This window comes from Calidris pugnax, unplaced genomic scaffold, assembly GCF_001431845.1.
Source record: "Calidris pugnax isolate Ruff unplaced genomic scaffold, ASM143184v1 scaffold103, whole genome shotgun sequence".
NCBI lineage: Eukaryota > Metazoa > Chordata > Aves > Charadriiformes > Scolopacidae > Calidris > Calidris pugnax.
Window position 1 is genome coordinate 1579181 of NW_015090990.1, and position 13719 is coordinate 1592899.

Sequence of the window (13719 nt, forward strand, 5' to 3'; positions counted from 1 at the left end):
GTTCTCTTAGTACCATTCGTCCTGTAGCATACATAGAAAACATTTCCACATCCACATACAAATAGCATTGGTTTTACACAGTAACCTTAGAAACAGTTCCTGTAAATTACAATATCCAGGGATGCTATTTGTTTCGCAGAATGATTTATCTTTTGGACAGGATATACTCCATAGGCAGTTTGTGTCAGCTTTTGTGGAAAATAACCAGTGCCCTATAACTGCAGAGTGTCCCACCACAGTTCTTCCTCAATCTGGCTGCACAGATCTATAATCACACACTGAGAATTTGAGCTCAAATCTGTATGTCAGTTTGTTTTGCACCATTTCAAAAGTGTTTGTGCTGTCTTCATACCTATTCCTTTGTAATTCTAAAGGCATTAGTGATAATCTGTAAAATATTGATTACTTTCAGAAATTATGTGAAAGAGACCGCCTTTGTTTTAACTGGATCAGAAGATCAGGTGAAACTTGAGGACAGAGAAAAGTCTAAAGGAAGATCCGCATTTCCAGAACTTGGTCATGAATAAACTTCTGGAAAAGTAAGTCTAGTGAGCTTCAAAGTTGTTTGCCTTTGTTTTCCTCCTGCTTATTTTTCTACATTTGTATTTTTGAATCCGCAATCCAATTAAGATTCGGTACATGCTTAATTTTATCATTGATAACTCCACTGAAATAAATCTACCTCTGAAATTACATATGTGCATCAGTCTTTGTAGATACAGCAGTAAATATTACAGGAATAAACAGCAGGTAGTTAACAGTCTTAAATATCTATAAAGTACACGCTGGTTCAAGATAAAATAGTATCTTTAAAATAGGCTTCATCATACTTGAAAGCAGCAACAGAAAAAAACAAGTTTTTTTTTTTGAATGATATAAGGAGGAAGTTGACAGATTTATTTCATCTGGGAAAGATGACTACTAGGAGCGTGACAAAAGCCTACAGATGTGTATGTTTTGTTAAAAAATAGATGCATGTCAGAGAGAGGAGACAGAAGATAGTGGGCTTAGTTTGCAGGTAGAGATTTCTTGGTTAGATTTTCAGGTAGCCTCACTATCTCACATATTTTTTGGATCTCTCAGACTTTTCAGATAGCCATGGTATCTCAGGAGGTTATGTAATTGCTACCACTGACCTTTGTAAGAACAGGTCTGAGAAACATCTGTCAGGCACATCTGGGTACATCTTGATCTAGGCTACCTCTGGAGTTTCCCTTTTCCTCCTACATGGTGTAGCTACATTATTTCTTTAATATTTATCTAAAGATGCTTTTAGACACACAGTTACTCAGAAAATAAATACTTAGGGGGGAAAAAATATTAAAACCAGCTGGTGAGTATGAAATTCAGAACAAGTTTCTCATCTTAAGTAAATAAAAGGCTAATTCTATGTCTCTTGGACAGTGGAGGACAAGAACAAGGAATATCTCCCAGAGCAAATAAGATGCACTGTGAGATGTCTGCAGGAGGATCTAAAAACAGAACATTTGTTTATTTGACAGGAAAGATGCATACAAGTCCTAGAACATGCAAAGAACAATCCAAACTAACCAAATTATCTGCACTATCTAAATTACATTTGCCATATTCTTAGAACAATAACCACAAAAATTTAAAGCTACTGAACAACAGAGGAACCTAGATTTTCAGTCAACAAATAGAAAGAAAAGAGTATGAATTCACTTTGTAATGAATACCAATATAATCCCTTAACTATACATATTAAAGGTTATATCAGAATTTTTAAAATGAATTCTGAATCTCAGTACTAATAATTTAATATTTTTTCAAATTTATGCAGTAGTTCTCCAGCTTTAAACCTTATATTCATATTGTAATTTCTAGATTGATGGAGGGAATGTATGAAACCTTCCTAAAAACTGCGACTCACAGCTGTCAGTTTGGTAAGTATTTGTTTTGTTATTTTAAAGTCATACACCATTAAGCACCTGCATCTATAAACATGCTAGTGAGATAAACTCAGCTACATTATGCTGTAAAGACTACAGTTTTGCAACTGGCAGTAGCTTTCTCTGGTTATACATTTTTGCAGTTAATTCTGTATTTGGACATTTACTTTTTTCCCACCGTTACCTCTTTTCCAAGAAAATCATTGTAGGAGGGAGTGTTTTCTAGCCAAGCTACTTGAAAAAGAGTTTCAGAAGTTTTGCCTTCTAAGTACTTCACCAGAACGCTACCTGTTTTCCCTCTGAGGAATTTCTGGAGGTGGCAGTAGTCCCAGCACAGGAACTGTGTTGTATAACCCCACTTTCACTTAGTTTTTTAGGCAATTTACTTATTGTTAGATTTTTGTTTGTTTGTTTGCACTAAAATGATCTGAAATGCAGATCCCATTGAAAATAAACAGGTAAACACTCAGAGAATATGCAACATCAGTAAAATGAGGACCTGAAAGCAGCACGAACCATCCATTCACACTAAACCATAGACCTTATGTACAATGTGCCAGGCAGCAATACAGGACAGAGTGCTGTGCTATGAGTTTAATATTAGAGAGCAGAGCTGTCTTGTCTTTAATTGCAGCCAAGGCAGCTATGCTCCTTCATATCTGCAGTGTCTCTGGAGGACTATTCATTGCATAATTTCTACTTTGACAAACTGTTCTTAAAGAGTTACCTTTGTCACTAATGGAATGGCCACCTGTATACGTTTATATACATTCTCTATTTACTAGCTCACCTGACTAACAGCTGTTGTTTATATGTGCAGCTTATACAGTCATAGTAAATCAATTTCAGGAAAATATTCTAGCTTTCCATTGTGCTAAGTCTCCTCAGGAATAAGATAAGCTCTCTACTGTCTGGATAGACTTCCTTGTTTTTTAAGATAATGCTCAACAATGGGAAGTCGAAGAAAGTTTCTCCCATTATTCACATGCAAATATTTATTAACGTAAAGAAAAGAAAAACAAAAATTACAGGAGAACATCAAAGCGTATAATTTCCTTATATAAGATACTTACTATCTTCATTTTCAAGAAATGTTGGACTCCGTGTGGCATTTGAGAAAAGAGTCCAAACCAGGGAGCACCTATGAGACACTCTATTGCTACTTACCATCTTGTGTCTTTATTAGAAAGTGCCATCAGTGTTTTGCAAACAAACCAAAACCACCCCATCCTGAAGAATTTCCAAAATAGATTTGAGGCACCAGCTGAGTATAAAAAAAAGAAGAAATGAATGAATAAAGCACAAAGTACCAATGCATTAATCATGAAAATTGACAGATTTCTTGGATATAACAGAAGTAGGATTTAATGGGGAATAAGGACACTGCTCTGCAAGTCTGCATAAAGAGCACCTTCCTTGTACAGAAGGAGACCTGAGTGGATTGACACCCACAGAGACATAATTTTTACGTAGTGCAGGTGGTGGAGCAGCAGTAGCTCTGAAAACCAGTGGGCCTAAAAGGCCGATGTACTGTAGTTTGTCATAAGTGAATAACATGATTGAAGGGTCACAAAACAGGTTATCAAATAACGCTGTTTTAACATTCAAAAATATTTATAAATAATAGATATTTCTAGGAGGTTTGTTAGATGGAGTAGAAATGCAGAGCACCATGACAGTAGTCAATCATAACATGATTGAAGGGTCACAAAACAGGTTATCAAATAACGCTGTTTTAACATTCAAAAATATTTATAAATAATAGATATTTCTAGGAGGTTTGTTAGATGGAGTAGAAATGCAGAGCACGCTGTACACTATTATGACACGCCCATGCAATAATTATCAGTAATACCAGAGTAACCCATCACAGACACAAGTTTGTTTTTCTAGGTAAACTATAGAAAAAGAATACTCCAGACAACAATAGCCAAATTGTACAGTGGTTAAATAGCCAAATACAGGAAGTGAATATTTATGAATTTGAATGAATACATGTGGGCTACCACAACATGGAATGTGTAATTAAACTATTTGCTTCTCTTTCTTGTGCCAGATCATAATCATGTGGGTCTGCTTGACTTTCAAATTAGAGTTAGTAATGTCTGCATGTGCCACTAAGGTTGCTGCTTCACTGACACACTTAACATCCTTAGAATCCAAGTTGGAGGTCAAACATGCAAACTGCAGCACATTAAATAATAAACATTGTGGCTAAACCCCAAAATCTATGCTACTAGAGATAAATGAAGCTGAAATAAGTTTCCCAGAGTAGCCTTTGAAAAAGAAAGGGAGAGTGAAGGAAAGAAACCAACAAACATTTGAAAGAGAAGCAGAAGGTTTTACATAGCGAAAAGTTTAGGGCGTAACCTGAACTGGTGGAGGGATCAGCATTGACTGCTCCCATTTTCCTCCCAAATATGATCCCAGGTTTGTCTCAGGTAACAGAAGGCCCGTGGTATTGCCACAGAATTCCCAGGAATAATGGTGAGTTTAGCAGCCATGATATAAACCCTCCTTCCAATCCATGTAAACCCACCAAACTGTAAAGAAGGGAGAAGTTATGCCATCAGCTCCAGCCAACCAAAACACGTTTGTGTGACTTGGAAGATAAATATTTTCTCCTACATCTACAATCTTCCAGCACATATATTTATCAGATGTCTCAACAACGACTTGCAAACACACTCACAGTTCTTTAAATTTAAACAATGACGTTTGTCCTCGCCCGTCGGTCTGGTGAGTTTGAAAAATTGTTTTATGTAACCAGTGAGTTTGGGCTTTTGTTATTTCAAACAAGTTGAAACACATGCCTTTTCACAACAGAAGTGCTTCAGTTTTAGTTAATGTTTGGTATGTAACGGGATCACAGGATAAGCTAAACTCAATTATCGATAATTTATGTATTATTTTTGGATGATAATTTGTCTCCAAATCTGCAGTCGCGCTGTTCTCTCAGTCTAGACCCCCTACTGGGGTCATATTAATTGTCCTTTGTTACCTTCACTTAGTTATTTCTAAATCCAATTTAAACTTGCCCTCCTCTTTGCCTGAACTCTGACAAAGTTCAGTGGAAGCTTTCTTTGTGTCCTAATAACATCGGTATTCAGAGTCAATGGTTACATTATCATCTTACCAGGAATTCTCTGTTCTTAGAATTATTCTTTTTCAGTGTCTTGGTTTTATTTGGCTTGTAATTATTTGAATATTATTTTATGATACACAGTATAAACATCATACTGTATGTTTTATGTAACTGTTTAATTAGTTAATGCATCTACAAGTATAATTTATGGGAGTAAAAGACATTTAGTCGGAAGCATTTAACTTTGCCCAATTAACACCTTCAGCTAACATTATACAAAGAGGCTCTTCAGCACATTTGCAAGGAAAAAAAAGCTGAAAAACAGTGTCAAAATGTCAGAAATGTAAGCAAAAATTGTTTCAGTGTAGTTTGAAACACCTCCTCAATGAAAAAGCCTACAATTAGTCATGATTTCTGCCTTTTCTGACTGTCCTTAAACCAATCTTCTGAAAAGATCTTTTCAAGTTGTGAAGTTACTTCTTTGGAATGTTAAATGCCCAAATGCCCAAAAAGGGGACAAATTTGAACGTAACAGGCTATGAGGTGAGAACAGAGCTTACAGGTAATTTACTACTGAAGCAGCTTTACTTTAAAAGGAAAATGAAAACTGCTTCTCTCAATGTTTGGTTTCATCTACCATATGACAACAATTAAAACCTTAATCAAATATTGTACAGAAATAAGGTATTTAAATCAGAGCAAGCCAGCCAGTCCCCGGGGTGGGTGCATCATTTACTGCTCAGTGCTTAACAAAAACTCCATGGACCCACTGCAACAACAACAACAAAAGAATTCAGCTCCTACTTATTGTGGGCCACATCAAGTCATCCTGAAAACTACTTGCCTTCAAGTCCCAAGTTTTTAAAAACACCAGAAAAAAAGGCCCTAATAAAAATGATGACCAGCATAAAGAACCATATGTCATAAGGAACCAGAGAAATAGAAACTGGGTGTAGTTTGGTGCTTTGCTGAGCTGTAATGCTGCTGAAATTGCCACCCCAATGTCACTGTGCCCTTTTAGCCTAGAAGGCCATCTTGATGAATAACAGCAATATCCTTCAAGCATTAATCCCTTCACAGACACTTGCTGGTTTGCCACCAGGGTGAAGAGCACAGAAAAACAAGTTTTGCTGTTCTAGCCTATCAGATACACAAAGAAAAGACCTGTTAAAAAATGACAATTCCTCAAGATGAAGCTTCCTCAGCACAGAATTCAGCCTAACTAAGGAGGTGGCCGGGAAGGAGAGTAAAAGCTTTTATTTCAGCAAGGAAACCTGAATTGCATCCAAGAAAATCACACCTCCTCTGTCCTCAGACTTCCAAGAAATAACGTACTTACCCCAAAGTTCACCTGCCTCTGCCATTGCTCATGGCCTGAGACAACGTTTTGCCACCCCAATCTGTTATTTTGCCCCCAGTTCAGCGAGAGTCCTACCGCAAACAAATCCTTTCTGGGTAATCATCCAGCTATCACCGGTCACTTGCAGCTCTACTGGGACCATGACCCCTATTGCATCTTTGCTGCCGCTGGGGAACAGGCAGTGCTGTCCAGGGATGCTCCCCCAGGGATGCAGGAGCATCTCAGGAGGGTGTGCACGCAGGATCTTCCTCATCTGCACCGTTTTTGAGGCAAACATGGAGCGCTCAGCCCTGCTGTTTCCACCTGTTGTGGTGGACTTGGCAGCGTTAGGTTAATGGTTGGACTCAATGATCCTAAAGGTCCTTTCCAACCTAAAGGATTCTATGATTCTACTTCACAAGGGATCTCGCTCTCCGTTTGTGCAAGAAAAATCTGATAAAGCCTGTGAGGACCTGCCTGTGCTCCAAGAGAGAGAAATCCCAGACTCTTTGGATTCAGGCCACAGGGAGAGCCCGCCCTGCACTCTCTGGTGAGGATGAAGCATCACCACCGGGGTCTGTAGCACTGCTTCAAGCAAAGGCACTTCCCTCACAAAATGCAGCGCTGAGTTTTGTGGCTGAACAAGGCGATGCAGTGTCCCACAGGGCTGGGGTCACAGAGTCCTTCTGGAGCAGCCCGTTGTGACCATAGGATGAGGAGTGGTACCTTTAAGCCCTGGCAGACCATGGGACTAGCGAGGGGCCAGAACAACAAAAGCCCCAGGAACCACCCGTTTCAGAACAGCTGAACCGTGTGTTCTGAATTATGCTTCCAATATTTCTGTATTCTCAATTTGTAAATTTATGCTAATAAGAAACACAGTCAATATTTTTTTCTGAAGCACGGCTGTCGTATAACCAGGACAGGTCTCCCATACCATACCCCTTCCAGTACAGTAAAGATTTATACTAACATATTTTGAAACAACAGGCCAAGATCAACATTATTTCACAGGTTGTTCCTAAAGCTCTACAAACTCTCAGCAAAAAACCCCACCTTGTTATACACCACCAAGTAGCATAACTTATTACTTACTACTACAATATTAAGCAGAGGTTCTTTAAAAAGCATTCTTCTGCCACAAACCACCCCCACCTCATCTCAAATTTTCAAGAAATGTACTGCAATCTTCATTAAGAAAAAGGCCCCAAACTTGGGAATCTGTCCTTCACGTCTCTGCTTCCAACTCACCTAATGACAAGTCAAAACGCTTTTTGATCCAATCACAACTTCTGCAGTGACATTGCACCATTTAGCAGTTACCATGGTTTTATTGCATGATTAATAAATAGAATATAAACGACAAGGGAAACAGCTTTTATTTCAGCAATTTCTCAACAATAGCAACAAAAACAAGGAAAATGGAGCACAGAATGTATTTGTATTTACTAACGCTTTCCTTGAGTTTACTTTGGAGACAGAATCTCTCTTTCTTCTTGTCTTTGAACTTCAAAATATTTCCAAACAATCCATTAGTTTTAGGACAGGTTAAGTCGTAAGTATAAATTAGGTCCCAGTTTAAAAATATTACATGAAGTGCTCCTAACAGAATTTGTTCAGCTCAACTAATGATTTTTATTTAAGCATTTTAAAAAACAGGATTTTGTTGAGCAGACACAATAGTCAGATAAATAATATTTCAAACATCAGTACAAACTTCATTTACAAAACCTTTCCAGAATTTTTTCTGAAAAAGGGTCTTCAGCTGATAAAAATATATTCTATTGATTACCCTGAAAAGCAGACAGGTATAACCAGGATCCTGTCACTGGACACTATCTCTCCTGCGGTAACATTTAGTTCCTTTTTTCCTTTCACATTGATCCACGAGAGCACATATATTGGTAAGTAAATATGTGGCTATCTAGATGCATATAAAAAAAGTCTTTTAAAGGACCTGTCAGAAATTTCAACTCCATATTTTTAGTTATGGAAACAGGTACATGGATCCAGAGTTTTAACAAAACGCACACAGGAAGGAATCATTTCCGGAAGCGTTTGAATAGCGGGTGGATGTGTTTGTTGGCAGATGCCTTACTCCGTGAAGAGTGATATTCCATGTAAACCGTGTCATCTGCTCCTGACATAGAGCTCATTGTGCCCGTACGACGTGACACCTGCAAGCAAGGGGAGAAAAAACACATACTTAGTGTGTGATTAGGACAGAACAACTCTAACCTATTGGTGCCCACTGGCTACTGGGCAGCACTCCTCAGTTAGTGACCTTCATGCCAAAAAGCCTTCCAAGTTTTTTTTTCTTGAGAAGAACTTCTACAAAGAAAGTCACTGCCTGCCCCTCACCGTAAGCATACAAACATAGCCAAGGCTTAATATGGAAAGACACCTTACAGTGGGAATTCATATCGCATTTCAGCACAACACCATCTAATTAAAATTAACCCCCCTAAACAAGTAATTATCGCATTGTAGCTTGATTTTAACTCATGTATCAATAATCGTTTCAGGCTATTTATTTTTCTTATATCTGTTTCTGAAAATGTCAAACTACGACCTACAATAATAGTACTTCTCTTGAAAATGAGCAACAGTGTTCCTTACGCTTCGGCCCTCTGGCCATGAGGAAATCAGGGCATGATCCAAGGAACACAGTGTCACCACAAGAGAGTATGTGCTCCACATGTGTGCATCTTAAAAACGTTTTAAAATATTTTCATTGCTTGTTATTTGGAAGATTTACTTCAAAATCTGCAACAATAAATCTGTCATCTTCTCCCTCAAGGAGAGAGAAGGAGATGGAGAAGGACATGAATTCCATGCCTAGCTCTTTTCTAGTGCCCAACAAGTGAATTACTCGAATAGCTAAGTGCTAATGCAGCTTAAAAAAATAAACCTTCTCCAACGTTTCACAAAGATATGAGAGCATCGATGATGGCATCACATTTAGAATTAAAATGCAACAGTCCAGTTGTGTCGCATCTGTGGTCATCCTTTTCGAAGCACTCTTCGTTACCTGAGCTGACTTTGAACCATATTCTCCAGCGACTACTTCCTCCTCAGCATCCAGGTCAGTTGCTTGCAGGACTTTCTGGAGAAGCTGCTGCTGTTCTTCTTTGGTTGAAAACGAAAGTTCTTCTTCTTCCATCCCTGCAAGCTTTGTTATTACCTGAGAAACAGAGCACAGTACAAGGTGAGGGCTCTTCCTCCTCAGTGTTAACTATTCAAAACCAAGACAAGGATTTTGGATTCCATATCCTGTTGGAACTGACTTCAACTTTTAGTAATGCTCCAAACAGCCTAATGCTACGGGTAGCACAGATACATACAGAATCTTGCTAAGTGGTGTACATATATATACACAACCACACATTCCTCGTTACAATCTACTTGGAAATGCAAAATAAAACCTTTGGGGAAAAAAAAGAAAAGGAAAGAGGAAAGAGAAGAGAAAAGAAGAGAGGAGAGAGGAGAGAGGAGAGAGGAGAGAAGAGAGAAGGGAAAAGGAAAAGGAAAAGGAAAACTCTTCTGGACAGAAGATGTCAGCCAAACGTTCTCCATACCTGCTTGACCAAGAACCTGATGAAAGCAGCTCAGAGGCATATTCAACTTACTGCAAGGTTAGCTTTATGATGCGGGCTCCAGATTTCTGTACTTTAAGAACTAGTCCTTTATATTTAATAAAAATAATCCACTAGTTTTCCAGACATTGAGAATTTTGGCAATGAATGTTGAGGAATATGGAGGAAAAAAACCAATCCCTAACAAATTGAGATGTATAATCAGTTGTTGAGAGACAGTGCAGCAACCTGCAACAAAGCAGCAGCAGCAGAGCAAAAGGACACTTCCAGCGTTTGGGTGCTCAGACACGAGGTAATTTTGCTGCTGTTCTCTCTGAAATTCTTTGTAACTCCTTCGATAACCACGGACGCAGGTCACATGCCACCTGCTGGCAATGTAGCACCATACACTGCATCAGCTGAAAAACCTCCTCTTCTGAAGAACTGAAAAGCTCTCAAGTTTCCATTATAAAGCATTAAAACAGGCAGCTTGCTTTCTTAATTAGAAGTATTTTGAAAATTTCACAAGAAATATTCCTGCAGTTAAGCACATTCTGGTAAATATATGTTTACACACAAGAATCTCAGTTTTCCCCACTATGTTTCCAACTTGGAAGAGATTTTGAGAAAGACCTTCTAATTCAGCCTTTTCCCTTGATTATGTAGTGTTTCCCCTCCTCATTTCCTTTTTCAGCTTCTCTCGAGTCAATGCAACCAGAAACTAATTACCTCAGTAATCTGGGCTGGATCTGATCACAAAGACTGATAAAAACCAGAAATACAGCTTAAGGTAAACCAAATCCACATTAGACACAAAGTACTGTTTTTGAAAAACATTAGAACGAACAATCCATGTTGTGGGCTGTTGGCAATGGCAATTTCCAATTTGAAAATGGATGTTTTTCTAAGAAATGTCCTTGTTTTAAGAATCCATTCAGAGAAGCAACCTGTCCTACTATAAGGCTATAGAACACTATGGTCCCCCTTGCTTCTTTAGAAGGGCAAGTGCTTTGATCTTCTCAAAATCAAAGAAAAAGAAGTCATGAAAAGCAGTTTTAAATTGCATTAGCCTGTTTCCCGTTGTGGTTGCAAAACAGTGCTAACATGATTCATAGAAAGGAAAGAATTCCCACTGCATCATCTTTTTTTTAAGCTGTTCAACAGATGCCAAGTTTGAAGTTATCCCCAATTCTTTGACTTAGTGGTTTAAAATGTAATATATCCTACATTCAGCCTCTAAATAAAAACACAATACAGTAAATAACTAAACTATGGTTAGCTAACACAAAAAACCCGCTAGCAGTAAACTCCAAGCAGTAAATTGTGATGACAAGGCTCTTATTTAAGAAGCAAAGACAAAATATGTGAATTAGTCTAAAAATATTATTCCAGTTCTCTTTTTGATGAAAGGCAGAGAATGTAGCTATTGAGAGATTGTGAGAAGAAAGTAAGTTCCAGGAAAAAAGTGAAAACTGTTACCCTTTTAATGGAGTAATGAATTTTTAATAATTTCGGAACAAAAAATTTTGAAGGAGAGGACATCAGCACTGAAATAAATTACCTAAAGATGAGGTAGAGTCTCCATATTTGGAAGAGTAAGAAAGACATCTGCTGGGGATGACACAGACATAGTTGATCCTGGCTTGGAATGAAGAAACACAATAGATGGTTTCTTGGAAGTTTCTTCCAGCCCTATTATTCTTTGATGCCAGCTATGACTAAGCCTTAAAGTTTGGCAAACAGAAGAAAATAGATACTCTAACATTTTGTTCCTAAACTGCAAATAAAGAACATTCCAGTACTGGTGAGCTCCAGATACTCAGCTGCCACTTGCACTGCTTTTTTTTTCCATATTACACCAAAGCTCCCAGGACTAGGTCTTCCTTGCAAAATAAAATCCCTCTATTTTAACCTCTTTCTTAGTTCTAAAATCCAAGGCATTCAACACACAAGTAAAGGGATTTTTTTAATCTTTTTGGCTATAGCCACATAGATGCATTTGCTGTAATTAGTTGCAGCTTAGTACTGAGCTACAATTCTGTCAAAATACATTCACTACAAAGCAAAATGTAGTTTTTACCTATAAACTGTGACACGTCTGCTTCTGTGTAAGGACCCCCTTAAAGTTCTCTTTAATGGGCCACCGATGACAGCACAGCAATTTACTTGAGCATCGCTGCAGTTTGGAGAGGTTTCACCCCAGGGATGTCCTGCACAGCACGTCTGCCTCAGGAGGAAAAGCTCTCCAGTAACGAGGCCCAAGTGCAATCCAGGAGAGGCTGCTGGCCCTTGCACCTCCCACAACCCCTGCGGGATTCTGTCAATGCCACAAGCCTCAGCTTGTTCCCTACGGGGAGATACAAGAGCCTTATCTTTTATTCTTCTTCTCCTCAGCAATGTCTCTTATTGGGAAGGCTTCTAATGAGCAATAAAACCCAGTTTTGTAAAGGAATAATCTTCCTAAAGCAAGAGCTATCATGAGACTGTTGCCTCCAACAATCCAATCGCTGGGGCAGCCCATGGACTAAAAGAAAAATAAATTACATACACTGTGCAATCTATAAAATACAGGAGCTTTGGTGGAATGAGATTTTGTATTTGGAAGATGACAACATAAAGAGATGCATAGGAAACTGAAGTACAAGGGGTAATCAATTTTCAAGTATGTCTGGAGAAATGAGGCAGCACTCAGCCCTTTACAAAAGGGACTTTAGGGGAAACTTCTGATTTTCAAGTCATGGCTCTGTCAACACTGAAAATGTTCTCTATCTTGAGGGAGTATGTTTTAGTTGTAGGTAGGAAGATTTATACTCTGCAGTAACAGTCTTTTCCTGTAGTAAATTCTGCCATTTCTCGATCAATTAATATTCAATCCAGTGAGTTTGGTGATTTACTTCATTCCGAAAATTCATTCAGAAAATTACAAGAGGAAGGTCAAACTGTTGGTGGAATCTAAATAAGCACGGCGTGAAGACCTCCACTGGCCAGAACAGCTTCTGCTATCACAGAGCCACTGCACCAACATGTCTGCATCCCCACTGGTTTTCTGTACCACTGCAGGCTTTGGACAGCACGGTGGAAATGGTGCACAAGATTATTGTGTGGACAAAGATCCCAGAAAGGTATTTGTTTTGGATTGAATTGCTTGATACTTCAGACACCTAACTCTATGATTCTCAGAGTCTGTATGAATGTGGGATGAATCCTGCCCATTTTATGTTTTTGTTAGCCACAAGGAAAAAGATGTCTCCCCATAGTGAAATACTGGCCTGAGACAGGAGTTCTCTGGAAATTATTTGTGACTTGAGATGTTCTGGAAGTTTTCTGAATCACTGCTGGCCACTACAACAGGAACACCTACCAACAAGGCTTTGTGCACAACCAGTATGATAATGTATAGCAGGATGGACAATTGAAGAGCATGAACATAAACCAACCATGCAAGTCATGTTCTGCTTCACTCCCCGGGAGGTGCTTGCTTTGAAGTTAGAATACTTACCTTCCTAGAAGCTGTACTGAGCTACTTCTGTCTACCCTCACAGCAATACAGATGACAAAACAATACTGGAACAGTTCTTACTTGCGAGGAAAACCTTCATTAATACATTCCACAACTGGAATTTTCAAGTATTTGACCTAATACTAACATGAAAGGATATGAAAGTTATATTCTTAGGCCGCAAGTATAATAGAAGGGACAAGTTACCTTGAAGCTATAACCTTGATCTACAAGAAACCGTTGTCGTTTCGTTGAATATGCCATTTCCTGAGTGTCTTGGGATACAAGAGAATAAAAAAAGGCATTGTATT

At 38.5% G+C, this 13719-nt stretch overlaps 1 protein-coding gene across 1 annotated transcript in view; it reads right to left on the minus strand.

Moving 5' to 3' along the window:
• Positions 1-7690: 7690 nt before the first annotated feature.
• ERCC3 (excision repair cross-complementation group 3) overlaps positions 7691-13719 on the minus strand; it is a 34351-nt gene continuing 28322 nt past the window's right edge. Inside the window, exon 15 of the mRNA XM_014954573.1 lies at positions 7691-8511. Within this exon, the coding sequence (XP_014810059.1) occupies positions 8377-8511 (135 nt within the window). The 3' untranslated portion in view covers positions 7691-8376. The remainder of the gene's footprint in view (positions 8512-13719) is intronic.